Source organism: Pleurodeles waltl, chromosome 11 (genome assembly GCF_031143425.1).
Source record: "Pleurodeles waltl isolate 20211129_DDA chromosome 11, aPleWal1.hap1.20221129, whole genome shotgun sequence".
Lineage (NCBI taxonomy): Eukaryota > Metazoa > Chordata > Amphibia > Caudata > Salamandridae > Pleurodeles > Pleurodeles waltl.
The window spans coordinates 415,120,042-415,140,499 of NC_090450.1; the positions used below are offsets into that span (position 1 = coordinate 415,120,042).

The 20,458-nt window shown below is 41.5% G+C and overlaps 1 protein-coding gene across 2 annotated transcripts in view; it reads right to left on the reverse strand.

Moving 5' to 3' along the window:
• The window catches only part of MYO7B (myosin VIIB), a 1,466,311-nt gene that overhangs the window by 593,060 nt on the left and 852,793 nt on the right, over positions 1 to 20,458 (reverse strand). For both annotated transcript variants that reach the window (XM_069213753.1, XM_069213751.1), the window contains one exon: positions 725 to 862. In XM_069213753.1, coding sequence (XP_069069854.1) covers positions 725 to 862 — 138 coding nt within the window. The remainder of the gene's footprint in view (positions 1 to 724; positions 863 to 20,458) is intronic.

Genomic DNA, 20,458 nt, shown 5'->3' on the forward strand with positions numbered 1-20,458 from the left:
AATGGCGTAAGGGCCTTCAGAGATTTGGCCATTCAGCTGCCCTCATATTTAGAGTGGGAGATTGAATAGCTAGGTTTTACTCTCCTTTATCGCCATAAAAACGTGGAGTTGTGGGACAGTAAAACTGGTTAAATGACCACTACACCAAGAGAGAAAACTCCCTTGGTGTGAGGGCCATAAGTTTCGTTTTTTTTTTTTTACAAACAAAATCCAGCTTTGCGATTTTGTTCTTGAAAAAAATAAACACATTAAAAGCTTGTTGAACTTTACCTTCATTTTGATGGTACCGGCCGTCAAACTTTTAGTACATTGACAGGACCTTCAATTTGAAGGATTCTGACCATCAAACCTTTAGTACATTGGTAGAAACCATTGTGACTGCAGTTCCTGAGAAAGTTTAGAGTTGTCCACAGGGCTGGCAGACAACTCTAAATTTGACAGGTGGAGGACCCTCTGTTGGGCAGGAGTAAAGTTCTCACAAAATGCTAAATCAGTCCCTTAATACTAACATCTAATCAGATAAATGATGAAAATCTGCTGTTAGCTTTTCTTGACATAAATATTACTAATCTGCTCCTAAATCTCCCTATGATCTCCACCAGCCTGTTAAATAGTTGCATAGATCTTTTCCATATTCATATTAGTATAATATAATAACACGATGTATCTATCCACTCATCTCATCTCATTTTACCAGTATTATACTGTGACCCTGACATCTTACCAATGGTTTCTTAAAATCATTTGGCTTGATGCAACGCACAAAATAGGGCTGGCAGCTTTCCAGGATTTTCATAAGCTTCTCCAGTGATTGCTTAAACTGACTTCCAAGTGTTGAAAGATGTCTTTCCGTGTCTGAAATCTGTAGAAGATTAGTATGAGAAGTATTATATCAGGAAAGACTTAGCAACACCAATGCTGCTCAAGCATCAACCAGGCTCTCGAATTCTTGACACACTTACATTGTTGAAGGATGCAACTGTTGCAGAATGTGGTTTATCTGCCACTGACTCTATTACTTAATATTTGTTTCTCTTCAGGTGTGTAAAAACAACAAAAATGCATTTGCCAATGGTAAAATAGCTTGTTTCCAACAGACATGATATCAAGCAGAGACTGGAGGGCCCCATCCTAGCGTTTGGCTAAGTTAAACCATATAAGGCATGTAGTCACAGTATTTCTATTTAAAATGTATAGAGAGCATGGCTACCCAAACAGCACTTAGTGGACTAGAATGATAAACTTAGTTATCTGTGTGTGTCTTACCTTGATTTGTCCTTCATCTGGGAATCATGCGTAGATGCAGCAAAATGATACCAATTTATGATCTAAGCTAATGCAATGCAGTGGAGAGTAAGAGTTCCCTTTTCCCTACTCAGCAGCAGAAGCCTTTAGGCGCACATGCCCTTTCATTTGTCTTTATAACAGAACTCTCTTTCCTGATTTCTTAGAAATTTTCCCTGACATAGCAGAGCAGGGTGCTCGCTTTATGGGAGAGCCGATCTGCAAAACCTACCTTTTGAGACAGCCTGTTTTTGATTTTAAGATTTGAATTTCTTTAAACTATACATTGACTATTGCATTCTTGTACTGATTATTTATTTACAGCCAATACAGATGATTTCAGTTAGTAACTCAGCTAATCCTTTAATAAACTGTTAGGGTTTTGAAGCTTAACCACTCTCAGTCTTCCCTGTAGAGCCATATAAGCATCATATCACTGAAATGTATTACAATTTGATTTCAGCATCAGTCGGAACAAAAGAATACTTGGAGAGCGCTTTCTGAACCAGAGCTGCACCAGAATTTGCACAGAGCAAAGCGCTGTAATACGGCAGTGCTACTGAAAGCAAGGCGAAGAGAGAATGCACACCTGGGACAGCAGACCACATGCAGCAAGGGAGGTGAGCTATGAGAAGAAACAGAATCTGGAAAAGCACTTGCTGTTAGTGAGCAGACAAACAGGCAAGGCATGGTGTCTGCTATGACAAGTATATGAAAGGTCTGAGAATAGCAAAATGTGGAAATCCCACACGGTGCAGCGAGAACTCTGTGCTACCAGAGAAGGGGAAAAATCAGATAGTACCAGGAATTCGGCAAGTGCAAGGAGATCACTGTAATAGATGTTGATTCAATTAATTATTCTAGCTGAACTCAGCAAAGAGAGACGTAGCAAGGTCTCCAGTGTGAGCACTCTAGAATAGCATCAAAGGATGGCTTAAGAAGACATGAATCTTATTTTGCAACCATGAAATAAATGGTCTCGACCTAGAAGTAATTGTGAATGTGTTCAGGCAATAAATGCTAGAGACCCAAGTCAAGGATAGTGATAACAGGTTTAGGATGAATGATTAAGGGACACATTTCCAAACTGCATTGTTTGCATTGTTTACCTGACTGATCCCTCCTCATAGTGGTGTGATGGGATAGTTTACCTGTGACTGTTTTCCGCAACGGTGATAGTTTTTATTAAATTACTTGCTTTGTAGAATATTCTATTGTCTCAGTAACTCTAACATAAAAGTTTCACTGTAGAAGCCTATGCACTCTGGTTTTTAATCTCTGAACTAGTAAATAAATAGGCCTAAATCCCCGACAGTTATCTCACGTTCTCATAAACTGGCTATTGTACTCTGATCATATGCCCTTCTTACAAGAGTGTCTTGATTGAATACACATGAATCTATTAAAACCTCCAAGACACCAATGCAGGAAAAATACAGTTACAGAAAGAAGTTATTTTGCTCAGCAACCAAAAACTGCTTCAGCGATAGTAATGAAGCAAGTGTCCTGCCTAAAAACATTATTGAATACATTGTATTCCACTCTCCTGTGTCATCTGGCATCAACATTCATGCAGTTGTGGCATGTGAAGGTGTGCACCATTTGCTATATTGTTGCTATACTGATGGGAAAATATAATCACTGCTAGTCTCTGTTAGTACTGTGTCCAATGATCCTGCGGTGTATGTTTTTTGGTTAGCAGTACTGGATGCATGATGCTTTCCATCCTGTGATTTCCTGTACTATAATCACATTTTCTCTGTTGGTGTCATTCAGAAGGACAACTGGTACATTCTTTTAATGTTTTTGGTTCTTTCAGTGCAGTGGTTGAGTGCTATTTTAATCCCAGTTTGTCAAGGGTTCTTTCTATTTCAGATATGAGTTCTGGCAACAGCGCATTTAGGGATGAAGTTAGATAGCCGAAATTCTCATACTAGTAAGGGCAAAATGGGGACTGAGATCTGAAGAACATTTCTTCTCTAACATTTCTTTAAAAAGGCTCTAATGGTAAGGAACTCTGCAACTTTGTAATGGCAAAGAGCAAATACATCTTCCAGGAGACGTATTGACTTAGCAATGGTGTTGCTGACACCACAAGTGGTAGTAGGTAGTGGCATCTTAATTAGGTTGGACAATATCTTAGGATCGGCCTGCATGCATCTTGCACTTTACGTCATTCAAACACTATAGCCTGAGGAGCCAGACTGCTCATTTCCATGATGTGTGGTTTACTATTCTCCACTGCTCTCTGGTAATGAGATCCAGCATCGCTGCAAGCATTATAGAAGTCTCTATGTCCAACTGGGAAAGCTCTAAAAGCTGTGTTTCTATATTTGTCACATCTAGAAGGGTGCCTTCAACATCATGTTGCATCTGGAGTTTGTGCACCACTCTCTGTATCAGGCGAAGCGTTGCCTAGGCATACCGAAATGTTTTTGACCAGTTCATTTAAAAAATCCATGATCATAAACTGTGACTGAAAACCTGGATGCAATATTTAGCTCTTACATTTTGCCACTGGTCACAATCCAGTACATCGCACAGTTCCTCTTTGACAAATATCCTCCACCACTGATTGGCTCAGTCTCCAATTGTGGAGGTCTTCTAAGCTTGGACCTTAATGCAAGAACATCATTGATGGTTTTGTTTGAGCCAAGGATTTGTTTCACCATCACATACATACTGCTATCCTTGAGGCACAGTGTCCACATTTATTGTATTTTTTGCATAGAGGAAACAAGCTTGTCCATGCATATGTAGTATATGGAGGTGACTGTGTCTATCATAACCTACAAATCTGTTGTTCTTGAAGTAAACATAATTCTTTCGCAGTAATGTCTTCCAGGTGTAATCCACTCCCATCTTAGAGTAAAGCATCGATCACAACATTAGCAAATGGGAACAACTTGAGTATAAATAACCAAGTGGGAGCAGATAGGTTCTGCTTGAAGAAGAAGGACTACATCAAGCAAAAACAAGAGTCACTAGTAATTACTAGTACATATGTGTTTTTTCTTTCAGGCTTATCAGGGGATTGGAAAGCATGAATATTTTAAGCGAATAAGGCATCCATACATAACACTTCACGAGTCAAGATATTTTATTATAAGACCATGGCAATACAGATCCTCATCCCAGGACATGTGGCTGCCTTCATGATGGCCTTCAAGAGGACATGCTCTGAGACACAACAGAAGCTATCTTGGATTTTTGTGCATGTGTATAGATGCCTTCAAAGGAGCACATGCAACAGATGTTATAGTTTCCAAGGCCACAGGAGACAATCCAACAAGAAACAGAAAAATACATAAACTGGTTTTCCAGTAGAAAAGTAATTTCTTTTTTAAAAAAGGAACATTTTAGACACCTTAAAATATCAGACAGATACTTATAATTATGTCGGCCAGAGGTTCTTGAGTAATGTGAAGCCCTGTGACTGATTATCTTGGGATTAAAGGAAGGGTGGTGTTAGACCTGACATGCCTCAACTTCCCAGGTTGTTGCTGTGTGCTGGGTTCTGTTTTTGCTGTTTTGGTTACTCTGGGCACTTTACCACTGCTAACCAGTGCTAAAGTGCAAGTGCTCCCAATGTGTAATTGTGTATTTGTAATTGGCTTTACCATAATTGGCATATTTGATTTACTAATATGTCCCTGGTAAAGTGCACTAGTGATGCCCAGGGCCTGTAAATCAAATGCTACAAGTGGGCCTGCAGCATTGGTTGTCCACCCACATGATTGGCACTGTTAACATGGCTCAGACCTGCCACTACAGTGTCTGTGTGTGCAGGTTTTAAACTGCCAATTCGACTTGGCAAGTGCACTCACTTGCCAAGCCTAAACCTTCCCTTTTTATACATGTACAGCACGCCTAAGGTAGGCCCTAGGTAGGCCCTTGGGCAGGGTGCAGTGTATGTTAAATGTAGGACATGTATGGCTGTGTCCTGAAATACTGCCAACTTCGTTTTTCATTGTTGCAAGGCCCATCTCTCTCATAGTAACATGGGGGCTGCCTTTAAATATCTTTAAAGTACCTTTTCCCTCGGAGAGCAGATAAAATTATGGAGTTAGTGGTCTCTGAATTTACAATTTAAAAATACATCTTTCAGTGAAGGTGTTTTTTAGATTTTTAGTTTGAAAATGCCACTTATAGAAAGTGGGCATTGTCCTGCTTAAACCATTCTGTGACTCTGCCTATTTGTGGATTCCTTGTCTGGGTCAGACTAACAGTGGGCTGTGTGTGCATCTCCACTAGACAGTGACACAAAGGGTGCTGGGGTGTACCTTGCATATCCTGATGACCCATCTGGGCTAGGCTGGTGGGGGAGGAGTGGTCACTTACACCAGAAAGGGCTGTGCCTGCCCTCACACAAACCAGTCTCCAAGCCCCTGGTGTGTGTCTGGAGCAAGGCCTGTGCAAGGCGGGATCCTGTAATCAACAGAGACTTTTCTATGAAGTTTGACAACGTCAAAGGCTGAAAGAGGTATACGTATTGGACCCAAAACCCCAGACTTCAGATTACTTAAAGGATTCAAGAGGAACCACTGCCAGGAGAAGAGCTGAGGAGAAGTGCTGCCCCTGCCTGTGACTGTGCTTTGTTGGGCTAACCTGCAGTTGCTGTTCTGCCTGTGAAAAAGGGACAAAGACTGGGCCTTTGTGCATTCCTGCTTGAGAGGTATCTCCAGGGGCCTGGACTAAGCTAGCCTCCTGTTTTTGAAGCTTCAGGGACAGCCAAGGCTTCTCCAACCAGTCTCTGAGCCTTCATGCTGTGGACTCTAGCTTGCCAGAGGGTGCCATTCCAGTTCCTGGGCCCCTGGAAGTGAATTTCAGGTGAGAATCCTGTGAAACTACGCTGGACGACTCTGTGCGACTTCACTAAGGACAGCGCTGCATGAAGCCCATGACAACGCCTACACTTGGATCCATGGACCTCACTGAGGCGCAACAATAATACCGCCAACATGAGCCCAATGTTGCTGCAGCCGCTGACGTCAGCACGAACTCGTGAGTTGGAGTGTTATACACCCGACGCCCGTGACACCCGACCTGGTCGCAGCACCTGTGACATGATTGTGACCCTGTGAGGTCACCCCCCAGCCTCGTGACTGCGCCAGACATCGACTTTGCTTGAGGTGCCAAGGGACCGACTCCTTGCAACTGATGCCCCATCACCTTCACTGCTCTGCAGAAAGGATACAACACCTCTTTATGACACCTCCGATCCTTCGCCCTGCAGCGCCGGAACTGATGCCGCATCAGATCCAGCAACACCTTGCTCCCCGACTCCGTGCACCAGCCTGTTTCACACACGTTTTGCTAAGGTACTGTACCTGGGATTCTGTGTGACTCCGTAAATGGCACCAGTGGTGTCACATTGTGGGAAAAGACTCTGTCCTGACGCCATTTTAACACCAGATTGCAGCATTTGTACCTCTAGACACAATTTTTGTGTTTTTTAATTGCTAAAGTCATATTTGTACTTGTGATTGGTGGATTTTTATCGTATTTGGTCTTGGTTTTTTTTAGATAAATATTACTATTTTTCTAAGCCTGTGTGTTGTCCATTTTGTAGTGTTTCACAGTATTACTGTGTGGGTTGGTTCAAATACTTTATGCATTGCCTCTGGGTTAAGCCTTTCTGCTCGTGCCACGCTACCAAGGGGGTGAGCGGGGGTTGACTAGGTGTGTCTCTCCTTTACCCTGACTAGAGTGAGGGTCCTTGCTTAGACAAGGGATAACCTGACTGCCAACCAAAGACCCCATGGTGGTGAAGCAGCATGTGTCCTTACTAAGCATAGGGGCTAGCAATGCCAGGTTTGGACTAATATACTTCAATAAAATACACAGTACTAAGCATCAAATCGACTTTGCTACATGGATAAAACCCAGCAAAAGAACCAAAATGTGAAAGTGTTCTTCCTCAGAAGTGACCTTTCTCGATAGGGTATGAATAAACGTTCTCACCAATGCCCATCTACCGTAATAGAGTCACTGATAGATATAAGAATGAAGTAGGAATATTACTGGTTCTCAAACCTGAAAAAGGATTGCTCTGTATGAACATGTTCCACACAAAACATACGATTGAAATAAAAGGGATGCATTTTGCTTTGCTACTGGCTCAGCGCGGCCTGACACGCAATGCGTGCCTAGTAAGAGCCCAAAATTAGTGGTCTGACTGAGAGATGTTATGGAATGGGCTACAGCAGAGAAAACTAAAATAAAACTCAGCAAAACAGACCTTGAAGTAATAGATGACCGTAGAGACTGGAGAGAATTCACCAGAAACCTATCACAAACCCCAATCAACAACTTTTACCCAGGTTAGAGGCTAACATTAGGACTGCAGACCCTATAACCATTGTATGGTACAATGTAATGTAAGCTGATATTCCACGAATGTGCTACTCTAATTTAAGGTATGTAAGATGGACTTGCTCCATATAGCACAATACTGATATATTATTATGAATATAAGTTCAGAAAAGTAATATCTTAGAAAAAGAAAGGGTGGGTCCACAGGCGCAACCCATGAATGTCAGAGATTGCATAAGGGTTACAAAAGAAAGCAGTATTTAACTCACTGACTGCCAATGTGGAGGGGACTGCCTCCACAAATTCTGACTAACCTGAGCATCTGTCATTGTGTTTAAATCAATAGCTTTTTTTGACAAATGTTTGTGGAGTAGCCAGTGGATGAGTCTTACTCATGAACCCCACAGGACATCCTCATAAAGGCAACATATACCATCTTGGCTCCCATTGTATGCGGGCAGATGTCCTCCTCCGGAGGGCACCCAGAATCCTTATGGAATTTTAAACAGTCAGGGGCAACGGTAGAAGGGTGTTCTCAATGAGAGGGCCTTCTATACTTTTAAATTTCATTTAATGTTAATTGTTAGTGAATTCCTCGGCTAGTGAAATATTCCAAGGATTTTCACCCACAGATGGCGTCAACTTTAGGAAATACAGAAGGTTAACAACCAAACTGACGATTAGAACTAGGTACTAATATAAGGCTAATCTTTCCCCTTCATGCATTTAATATCAGACAATGTTAATGCCAAATATAAGATTTGGAAATAGAATATGGCATTTACAAGCTTCCAAATGTTGATGCTGTCACCATGGAGCCAGAAACTGTAGATCCTAAAATACATTGACCTAGCCTAGTAGTAACTACTAGGCTTGAAGTAGCACCTTACACCATTTCTGATGCTGTTATTGTCAACTACAAACAATAGCTCCCAAGAGTCATTGTTATGAGATATTTGTTTTCCCAGAAACTTACAAAGGAAGACAGGGATTGCATCTCATCTGACACAGGCATGAAGGAGATTGTCACTGACCCTAGGCTGAGGCCACATGTGCTCTTGATTGACACATTAAAAGTGTGTGCATGATGCCAGTTCGATTAAATAATTATTCAGAGTTCCTTCACTGATTTGCAGCAATATGTATGATGATAACTATAGAAACTCATGTAGGAGTTGGATGGTGATTTGCTGCCTCTGTTCCAGCAGGTCCTCCTCCCAGTTGTGTGCGGCACCAGATACTGACTTCTGAATAAAGCATCTCTAGGTAGAGTGCACCTTATTCCTGAGCTTGAGGAAATTTTATGGTTGTAGTCTTCCTTTCTGAAGATTGTGTTGTCTGCTACAACTGTCTTTCTAGTGGAAGGCAAAGTTTAATCCTTAAAGAAAATAGTTACAAATAAACCACACCTTTCCACTATGGGAGTATAAATCTGTTAGTCCCCTTATGCATATTGTGATGCAGGAAGCTTCATAGACGCTTTTACCTACGCCAATAGGCCTGGAGGCCTATCCTGGGGGGAGGAAACCATTGTTTAGCATAGGGAAGCCTGGACAAAGAGTATTTGAATTACAGTTAACCAGTTTAATCATAACCTCTTCCTCCACTTCCCTGCTATGTCCATTATGACATCAGGAATGTCCAAGTCATAAATTTCAAGATGTGATCTTTAATATTACCCAGAAAGAATACTTTAATTTGTGTTGCTTCATAGCAGAGAGAACATGCATTCCAAACACTTTGTCAAGCTGACCAATGTCTGAAGATCTGTGATAGTTAACATAGTTTGAAGGAGTAGGCCATGTCACTGGTCTGAAAATTATTCCAATCTCAATCACTACAACAACAAATTTAAACACTATGACCAATGTGGCCACTGAAACAAAACTCCAATCTGTGAATTGTTTCAAAACTTTCTTATAACCACAGAGCCAAAGTAGTGTAAATTGTGTGGAAGATCAGATTATACAAATAAAGAAAAAACAGAGCGACCCCTTGACTCCAACCCAAGAGGGATTCATACCACTTGAAGACCTGCCCCCACATTTAAGTGGGACAGTTAACTCCTTGAATATGGTATGTTTCAGCAATAACAGTTTTTATCCATTGGCTAAGAGTCTGTGTTGTAGGTGTACACTCTTTCTTAGCTGGTCCAAAATTTATGAAAAAAGCCTCTGTATTTAAAAAAAAAAGAAACTCTCAAAGTAACTTAAAAGAGCTTTCTTACATCTAAAGAATAAGAGAGTAATCTCATCTTGAGAAGTCAGGAAAAGGAAAAACCAAGGTAAGAAGATTTCCTGATTCAAACTCTTCAGGAGGTGAAGTGCAAAAGACCCACCATCTTTAATTCCCTCCTGCACAATTCTCTCTAAATGCTTTGATGGCTGCCTTTTGGATTCTCAAAGTAGCCACCTTCAAATGAAAGAAATCCATCCTGCAGGAAGGAAAACACCTTAACCCCTACACAAAATAAAGGATCAAACGTTTCCCACACCATTTCCTAAATGATCCCCAGTCATGAGAATTAGATCTGGGAGTTGATTGTATTCTTCAGGATTGAACATTTAGAGCTAACTCCTGGTTAATCCCTTTCTCAGTAGACCAATTCTTTCAACTTCCAAGCCTCAAAGTGTTGATTAAGAAGAGCATAGCAAGGAAGAGCTGGAACTAGTGGAGAAAAAAAACACCAAAAGCACCCATTCTAGATACATTTTCATCTGAGTCACGAGAGGAAAACAGGAAGACCGGGTTTAAAAGGGAGCACTAAGGCCCATATTTATACTTTTTTAGCGCCACATTTGCGCCGCTTTTTGACGCAAAAGCGGCACAAACTTACAAAAATGTATTTTTTAAGTTTGCTCCGCTTTTGTGTCAAAAAATGACGCGAATGTGGCGCTAAAAAAGAATAAATATGGGCCTAAGAATGATTAGCATTTCCCCTCCTTATTCTGAATAGAAACTTCAAAACCAGTGTAGGCAGAAGCCAGGATGATGGCCGTTTGAACGGCTGAACTCAAGCTCCTCTCCCTCACCAAGCCGGTCTGTTAAGCAACGTGCATTAAGAAGACTTTGGGCATTCGGGCATGGACAAGGGTGCAATTGTGGCCACGACATCTCGAAATAATTTTATCAGCTGAAGGGACCAAGTATGCTCCTTCTCGTGTGTGTCAGCTAGCATCACTCAGCAAATACTGGCAAGGTCAGGCGACGGTTGACATAGCTCTGCAAATATCCAAAAAAGAAGTAGGCAGACAGAGGTCTTCAAGACAATGGATCCCAAACGCGATAACGCTCTGAAAAGCTGCGCTGGCAGCAACATGGAGGGGGGAAGCCTGTTGGGGAGCTCCAGCAGTGAGGACGCAGAGACACCAAAGCATAATCTGCCCACCCACGGGAATCAGAGCTGGTGAAGGCTGCTACAGCTAAGGTAGGCAGGAAGCCAGGGACTTTGAGCAGGGTATCCAGCTCTGCTGGAGACAGACTCATGATCATGACTTTCTGAAGGCTTCTCTGAGGGAGAAAGATCATTTGGCAGCACAACCCATGCACACAGGCACACAGGCAAACCAGGAGGGCATGAGGAGACAAAGCCCCAGAAAACAATCACTTGGAGGATTCTGTAACCCCGGAGAAGGTTGGTACACTAGGGCAGTCCACACTAGTGTGCTCCTCGACTGGGGGATTTGTGGCAGCAGGAAAGGGGCACGTTGAGTACCCCATGCAACCTACAGTGACAGCTCTGGGTTCTCCCCTCATATGTGCTCTGGGTATAGGGGAGACCAGGGTGAATGCAGCATCAAAGTTCTTAAATAACATATGTTGGCAGCTTTAGATAATGCTTTAAAGGGGAGAATATGGACACTATAGTTGGTGGTGTCAATAGCCATGTCATTACAGATACATAGAAATCCTCCAAGGGCACTGTATATACTGATGAAAATGTATTAGCCATGTCCCAGAACCTTGTCTTTGTCATCCACAGAAGGGGCCACTCCAACACGTGCCACAGGTGAAAGAGATGGGAAAAGAACTCAGGCCACTAGAGGCTTGAAAGCTCGGAGTATGCCCATATAGGCACCGAACAGGAGGAAGAGCTCCCCCCCAAAGGACAGGGCACCTTGGAGGAATGACACACCCAAAAGCCTTAAATAGGCAGGGGGAATTACAGAAAGAAGGGGGCAACTATCAATAATAGAGGCACGGAAACAGTGGTTGTGGAGGTCACTGAGTGTTTCTTCTCACCATCAGAGGGGTCGGAGGACTCAAGCAATGAATCAGACATAGCAGATGAGGGGTCTCTGGGCTGCCCATCTAGCGAGCCGAGTGAAGCAGCTCAGAAAGACACTGAGGGAAGACAAAGATGGTCAACTGTCAGCAAGCATCCTGGTCCTGGGAAGGGAAGTAGATGGCCAGGCACTGAGAGTCTGAAGAAGGACATTGTTTTCACTCAAAAGCCTTTGAAGAGGTTGGCAATATTCAGGATAAAATCAAGTAGCCACAGTCAAAGGCACCTACCCTTGATGTCATATATTTTGGCATTTTGAGACCCCTGGAAGAGACTCCTTCAGATAATAGAAAATAATGCCCTGCAACCAGAAAGCTTAAGAGAATTGTAAGGAGAATATAAAAAACCTGTTTGGAAAATTCCGAAAGGATATCAGCAGTGGAGAGCCGGGCAGTAGCATTGGGAACTGAGCTCACAACAATAAAGGATCAATCAGTAGCACAGGAGGCAAAACTAGTGGATACTCAATAGAAATTAGATTTTGAAAATTGGCAGCGTTGTACAATCTAAGAACTTTAGGGGAAGAAGAGAGCACAGAGAGTAGTGATGTTAGAACATATGTGATCAAGTTACTACAGAGTGCTTTCACTGAGCAGAAAGGGTGGAATTGGGATCATGAAATCCAAAGAGCTCATTGGTTTCCCCTTACGATGAAACATGCTGACCAGGGAAATGCCTCAGCCACCATGAAACCTAGGGCTAGTTTGGTCTTCTTTGGCAGCTCCCTCCTAAGACAGGAGATCTTTGAAAAAGCATGCTACAGCTCCAAGTATTGTTTAGACAGGCATACTTTCTTTACAAGGCCTGACTTCTGTCATACAACAGTAGAAAGACGATGAAGGTTAAGGCAACTAATTATACCATTTCAGGACAAGGGGCAGAAGCCTATCTGATGAGTTCTGCAAGGCTTAAGACCATACATGGCAGCAGGACAGAGGTATTCACCTCTGAAATCATGACAAAGGAATACTGGGAGAGCCTATGAGGACTGGACTGTGTTTTAGTCTGTGCAATTACTATTATTAATTAATAATTAAGTATTATTATTATTATATTCAGAAAATGGGGTCAGGTTGGAATGGTACACAAACCATCTCACAAGACCACTCTAGGTCTGATGACTTTGTGTGGGAGGAAGGTGGGAGGGAGGAACAGAAGAGGGCTCGGCGGTTGGAGGAGGGTTGCTGGGAGGGTGGTGAAGAAGGAGGTGAAGAGAGGGTCAGGGGGAGTGGGATGTAAGCAGGGGGAGCAACGTAGAGGATGTGAGTGTGAATTTCAAGATAGTCAAGCATTGGCCTTCAACTTTTGCCCAAGCTATGGTCTACAGAGTAGATGTAGAATTTTTGAATATCAGTTTAATGCTCGTACAAAACAACATGCAAGGAATCCTTTTTATATCTGCATGGCAAGAACAAGAAAGTGGCGTGTAGGTCCAGCCACTGTATGTGGGTTAAACAATCGGGTTAAAAGGGCCAAGGTGGCAGAGGGGCGTGCAGCCCTTGGGGTAGATATAGTCTGTCTGAAAGACGCATATATAGGGGACGAGAAGGGACATACTTGAAACCTTGGGATATGTACTTCTGGCATACAACACTCATGGGACCACAATGAGATGAGTGGCAATTTTGGCACGTAAAAATGTCTGTGAGAAAAAACACAAACTCTCAGATAAACTGGAGGGATGGCAATGGTGGAATGTCAGTTGGCGGGGGTAGGCTGTACAATTTGTTCCATCTATGGCTCTATCCTAGATGACCTAAACGGTATGGAATATCTGGATGTTGAGCTTGCCTCATAGCCTTCACGACACATATTATGTGGGGACATGAATATTCATTTAGATTGCAGCCAGGGATCAACAACACCTTGGAGGTATGGGGGCAAGAAACCTAGGGTATATAGGGCAATGCAGCAGCTCATAAAGAATCGTGGTCTTACAGATGCAAGGGATAAGCTGGAGGCACCAGATGGAGGGTGTACGTACCTCTTGCACCGTCATAACAAGTTTGTTCCACTTCTTGCTGGGCTACTCAGGGGACTTCCACTAAGTGACATCCAATTATATTTTCTATCATAACCCCCTAATAATAGATCTTTAGGCAGCAGGTACTGTAGTACAGACTCACTCTTGATCTTTTGAAAAAGGGTTGCTTTTTAATCTGGAATATGTTGCACATATGAAACAGTGAATAAGAGACTTTTTGGAAAATAACAGAGGGAGTACATCGGTAGGTATTGTCTGGGACTCACTTAAGGTTGGAATCAGGGGAGAGGCACTTAGCTTAATATACACATGCAAAGGGCACAGGCTCGGAAAATAAATGCATTATTTAAGGAATTAGGTGAATTGGAAGGGCAGGCAGTGCAGGGAGTTGTTCAAAAGATCTCAGTAGTCATGGCAAGCATTAACAATCTGTACACACAGGAGATAGCAGACAAATATCAAGATGAGAAGGCTGAGAGCTACAATGAGAGTGTAGGCAGGCTCCCAACACTGTGCATGCAACAGAAGGAGGTACTCAGTGCAATCAATGCTATAACAGGTAAGACAGGGCAGGTGGTCAGCACCCCGGATGCGATTGTAAATGTTTTCAAGGAGTACTATGAAAAACTGTATTGGGTTGAAGAGATTCCCCCCCATGGAAGACATTGAACAGTACCTAGATTTAGTCAATAAAATAGGGATAGAGGTAGAAGAACAGGCAGGTTTGGATGCCCCAGTAACTCTAGAAGAGATCAAGTTAGCACTTTTCTTGCTAGCTAGGGAAAGGCTACAGGGCCAGATAAGATACTGCGGGAATTTTATCAGGTCTTTTTTCCCATATTGGAAGGGGGTCAAGTTAATACCTTCCTTGAGCCCCAGTAAGGTCTCTTAGCTCCACCCTCATGGACATAGAGTATTAAGAACAACCCAGGTTCTTAGAGGCCTATATCGCTGGTCAGTAGTGATGTGAAAATATGTTCTAGACTTGTGATGCCTCTAGACAGGGTTATAGTTAAACTGGACTCTCCCAAGCAGCAAGGGTTTATCCCAGGGCAAGGAACTACAGATCATGTTAGAAGGGCAATCACATTGTTTAATGTGGCTGAGACACTGGATTTTCCAAATGCTATGATTCTTCTCGACTCTGAAAAGGCCTTTGATCGGGTGGCATGCGATTATCTATGGCTGGCACTCCAAGAGAAAAGGCTAGGCCCTGGTTTTGTCACAGCTATTCAGGTACTAAATCATCCAGCCAACAGCAAGGCTGCAAATAATGGGGAGGGAATCAAGCAAAACTGCGATTACGAGAGGGACAAGGCAGGGATGTCTGTGTTCATCCTTATTATTTGCCCTATATATAAGAAGACTTGAGGAGAATGTTTTAATTAGGCCAGTGGAAGTAAATGGGATTAAGACCAAGATAGTGGCAGATGCCAATGATATCACATTAGTAACCAGACCCTGTAGGGGCTATAAGGGAGGTGGAGAATGAGGCTGAAATGTTTAGGAAAATCGGAGGCTACCACCAGAATAGGAGCAAGACTCAAATAATCATCAATACACAAATCCAGATGGAAGACGGGCACAAAGTTGAGAGTGCAACATACCTGGGTGTCATTCTAATGGCTAGAGTTTAAAACATTGTGGGTCTGAATCTCTATTTTTGTTAACTAAGAGCACCAAGGTTTTGATACAAAAGAAAAATCTACAATTAACCATTTTAGGTCACTGCAACGTAATACAAATGCTTCTATTGAATAAGGTACTCGATTGTTAAAGGTTTAACAAGATGGAGGTGATCTTTAGTAGTTGTATATTGGAATACAAAAGGACTAGGAGAGCCCTAACGTTTCTGACGATTCCCAGAGTGTGAGGACTCTGGACGGTGCCACATTTTAGATTTCATTATTCGGCAGCACTGCTACAACACATAGGGATTTTATTCACTGACAGGTAATCTGAAGATGAAGGACTTGAGGAATTGCCTTCTATGTATGAGTTGGCATTCGGAAAAGAAGCAAAAGGATGCTTTTAAAGGATTGTACAGCCAAGCTACTTTAAAAAAGTTAAATTTAAGGTTGTAACTTTGTTATAATGAGATCTGGATACATCTTAGGCCAAAAACTGAAAATAGGTTGTTATAATTACTATACCCTGCTCTGGCACTCAACAATACTCCCAAATATATTTCACAATAATTATTGTATTATATAGGAAAAAGCCAAAGTGGAAAGGGTAAGGGATCTATTTATCTTGGAGCAAATACATTAATTTGTGGATCTGCAACTAAAATTTTGTGTTGACAGGACAAACTTTTTATAATTATTTGCAAATGAGGGATTTTATGTTGAAAATAATCAAGGACGAAATGACTATGAAGCGAGTACTACTATTAGATCAGGTGGGAAGCTCTGTGTGTAGGAGGGTGGACATTGGACAAATATATAAAGCCATTCTGGATCTTTTTGTCAGACAACCTCACCAAACAAGAGAGCAATTCGGAGAGAAGTTTAGTGGCCCAAAGACCCGACTTGAGGAAGTCGTTAGAGATGGATCAGAAGGTGCTATTAATTGCTGGATCAAAGACCCAGCATTATGAGACACTATTTAACCTTTACTAGACACCAGCCTAAATACCTAGCTGGGGTAAAAAACAGAATTCACTTGCCCTTGTTGTGATAGCTGTGATGCTGATTTACTTCATATGTTTTGTAGCTGTGCAAAGCTGGAGGTCTTAAAGGAGGATGTTAATCACTACCTGAGGTCAGTGCTCAATATGCAGGTGCTGATGACACCATAGGTAATTCTGTTAGGCATAGACAAGAGAGCCATAACGGACAAGTGTACACAGTATTTTACTTTTGTGGCTATGGCAGCTATATGTATATGAGTTGCCTTGGCATGGCGTAACTCTGACGCCCCACAGTTTATCAATGGCTCACCACACTGCTCTCTAAATATTACAATGACAGCAATCTTTATCGCTCTAAGAGATGGGAAACAGGAAAACTGAGAGCCAGTAGCCGGGAAGTTAGATAGATCAGAATTTAGTGCCTGAAGGTGTTAGTAATAAATAAGGAAAGTGAGTTCACTTTTTTTCAAGTATGTTATATGTCAAACAATGAATTGCTCTGGGCAAATGTTATATTCCGCTATTCAATGAATTAAAACATGCTTTAATATAACATAATGAATTTGAATGATACAGCTATAATTATGTATGCACCTGATCAGGTTGGATGCTCCTCTAAAATGCAAAAAAAAAAGAAGAGGAGTTAAAAAAAGAAACTTCAAAGTCAGAGGGAATAGGGGAAAGACATTAATTAGGCCTTGAGGGCCATGGCAGCAAAAACCATCCATCCTCCAAGGTACCTCCTCCACTAGAAGCCCATTCTTGTGACATATATACAGATGTATTACATGAGATTTCTGTAATCTCAAGAAGATTCAACGAATAATCCTTAGAAGAGGGACAAATCCTGTTTATCTCATCTGCTATCCTGTTCTGCATGCCCTGAATAGAAGAGGAATCAGGCGGACATTTTTTCTATCGAAAAACTACTAATGTGATCTTGGACGTAGCTTTCAAATCCTTCCCTCCTGCCATTTTATTGATGATTTGTCTATCAATGTGTCTGTTAAAACCATGACAGCCATGCCTTCCAATAGAGAAGCAAATTTGAGCTCCCTTCAATTGGAGGCATGCTTCCCCTTCTATAGGGAGACAACTTGGCTTTTACTAACTTCTCCATCACAGCTTTGTAGTCCAAACTGTTGGCATTTGAGGTTAAAATGGTCACTCTTGAATGAGGTAAAGGGACTCTTCAAGAGATTAAATGGACCACCTAGCAATTATTCTCTACTAATGCTGAGATTCATCCTTATTCTACTGTTGTGCTACTAAGTTTCTGAAGACCATACAATTCACCAGAATCCCCTGTTGAAACCTTGCCCACGGGTCCTGACACAGGGATAAAGACATGTGTCTGGATCTGCAAATAAGCTCTTGGGAGAGAGTTGTCCAGGGTTAAGAGGTACAGATAACCTTTCATTTTCAGAAACCTACACTCCTGAAAATACACTGTCTCCAAATATATTCTGAATCTGGGGCTTATTAAACCCAGATCCTGTTGAAGTTGCAACTTGTCCGAAATTATCACAAATATGTAATCTATTTATACTTTCAGAACTTCATTCCTGTCCTATACAATCTAAGGGTTTGAATGCAGATTAATCATCCAGTTGTTGAAGTTCGAGTGAAGGAAGCACCTCTCTTGTGAAGAATGCCTACCAATGGCTCTAAACCATTTGGAAATGATCTGGTGAATGATTTAAGGGTGAAAGAAAGCACTGTAAACCCGAAGTGGTGCTTGTTCACGTCACATTTCAAAAACCTCTGATGACTGGGAAGATAGGACTAGAGAGATACCTGTGTGGCAGGTTAAAGGTAGTCAGGAAGTCTCCTGGCAATATCATTGGAATACCTATCTGCAGACCAAGCAGATAGTGTGAATTTATATTTACAGGAAAACACATAAAGCAAGTAGCCCAAATATGTGGTAAATTAAACTGAGACTGATCATCCATCAATCACAAATATTCACTTGTATTTCTTTGAAAATTATGAACGCTCATTAGGTGGGCATCAAAGTATGAAATTAAAACAAATTTTAAGAAAGTAAGGAGTGCTGTTTAGTTAAGCGAAGGTAAAAACACATGTGGAGAACATTTCATAAAGAACAGCACCAAGGACCCATGAAAAGAAGAGTATTTTCTTTACACTAATACTGCATGGGACAGAATATTTGATTACTTGTGCTCATATAAAACATGATTTGTTTTTTTATTTGAGGGTTTGTATAGATTTAACTTGTGATTTTTGTAGAGCGCTCTGTCACTCACATGTATAGTCTCCTGCTATTGTCTCTTGTAAAAAAATGGAAGCAGAGTGGATAGGAGAGGCTATCGTGATTTCATTCTAGTTTGTTTCAATATAGACATTTCAGAAGATCAGTTATAAGATAACGACTGTAAATTGAAATTTGCCACATGCCTATTTTAGACCACAGAGACATTAACATGGCCAGAAAACGAAGGTCTTAATTTAGATCTCAGCAGCTGGGCAGTTGTTCCACCAGGGAAACAGAGTAAATTCCTCCATTGCCCAGGTGGAGGTCCAGACTGCCTAATTTATAAATGACCGCTAAACTAGTGGTCATATATAAATCATCGGCAGGAACCGCTGTCACAGTTCTGATCAATGCAATCTGCTGTTTCGTTAAGGGTTGTGTCAGCATGATGTAACACTGCAACAAGCAATATTCTTTTTTTATTTTCAAAAACAAAATCCCAAAACAGGATTTTGTTTGTGAAAATGAAAAAAGTTATGCTTTCCTCGCCTTAGGAGTCATCTTCTATGGTAGAGGGGAGTAGGAAGAGCATTTTTGTTTTGTCCCTAATGGCCAGGGATTGCCTGGTGGTTAAAGACAGTAAAAATGGTTACATGTCCATCCATCCTGATTTGGTGGGTGGACATGTAGCCATTTTTCAGACAGCCCTGACTCCACTGGAGAGGTTTGGCTATGGCGGTCACAGAGAAGTCACTGACATAACCAAACCGAAAGTCCGCCTGCATTTAAATCGGGTGGGTGGACTTCATGTTGGCAAAATATGTACTACGTCTCCATTGCAAAGGAGAACACATACTCCAACATGTTATCGGCCCTAAAACATCCAATGTAATGAAATGGTTTAATAACGGGGGAAAGGTGTACTACATTCCCTGAACTAGTCTATCAAAAAGACATTGCAAAAAACTCACTAATCTAGCCACCGAGGCAAAACGTTCACATTTATTATTTTTGCTAGTGTACACCACCAGTTACACAGAAAATGTTGAACTTGGTCTCAAGAGTCCAACTCCACGTGAGTGACTGGGGGAATGCAATACAAACCCCTCGCAGCTTCCACAGGTTAGCTCTGTTGCATATGTGATGAAATTCTAAAGTGTGTCTGAAAATAGTAGAAATTATCTAATGATCAATTTTACTACTCTTCACTTGGGACATTTTACTTGAAGTGCACCCCTTCATGATTCAGAGACCTCTGTTTCTTAGCTTCTGCACAAGAGCACCCCATCCCAACTGTGACACATAGCCAACTTCATTCTTGAGTCAGTATTTCAGTATTTATTTGTTTGAAATTGTGTTATGACAATGCAACACAAACAAATGTCTTCATATACATTTCAGTACATAAAACACTTTCTATAAAAAGACAATTCTTTCCACACAAATACCAGAAAATATCCATATAACACACAAAGCAAATTCCTCAAAAACAATGGAATGCAAGACATTATCATGATAGGCATAAGACTGAAAATTCATACTATGAAAAGTTGCCAATCAATGTATCTATTTGTTCCGATGAAACAGATACGAGTTCCCCTATACCATAAAATAATCTCAGATTGTTACCACTAATATGTTTTTCCAAAAGGTTGTGAATATGACAAACCTTTAAAACTTCAAAAATCGGTATTAATAAACTTTCCCTATCGCTCACAAAAGCTACACAAAAAAAATAAA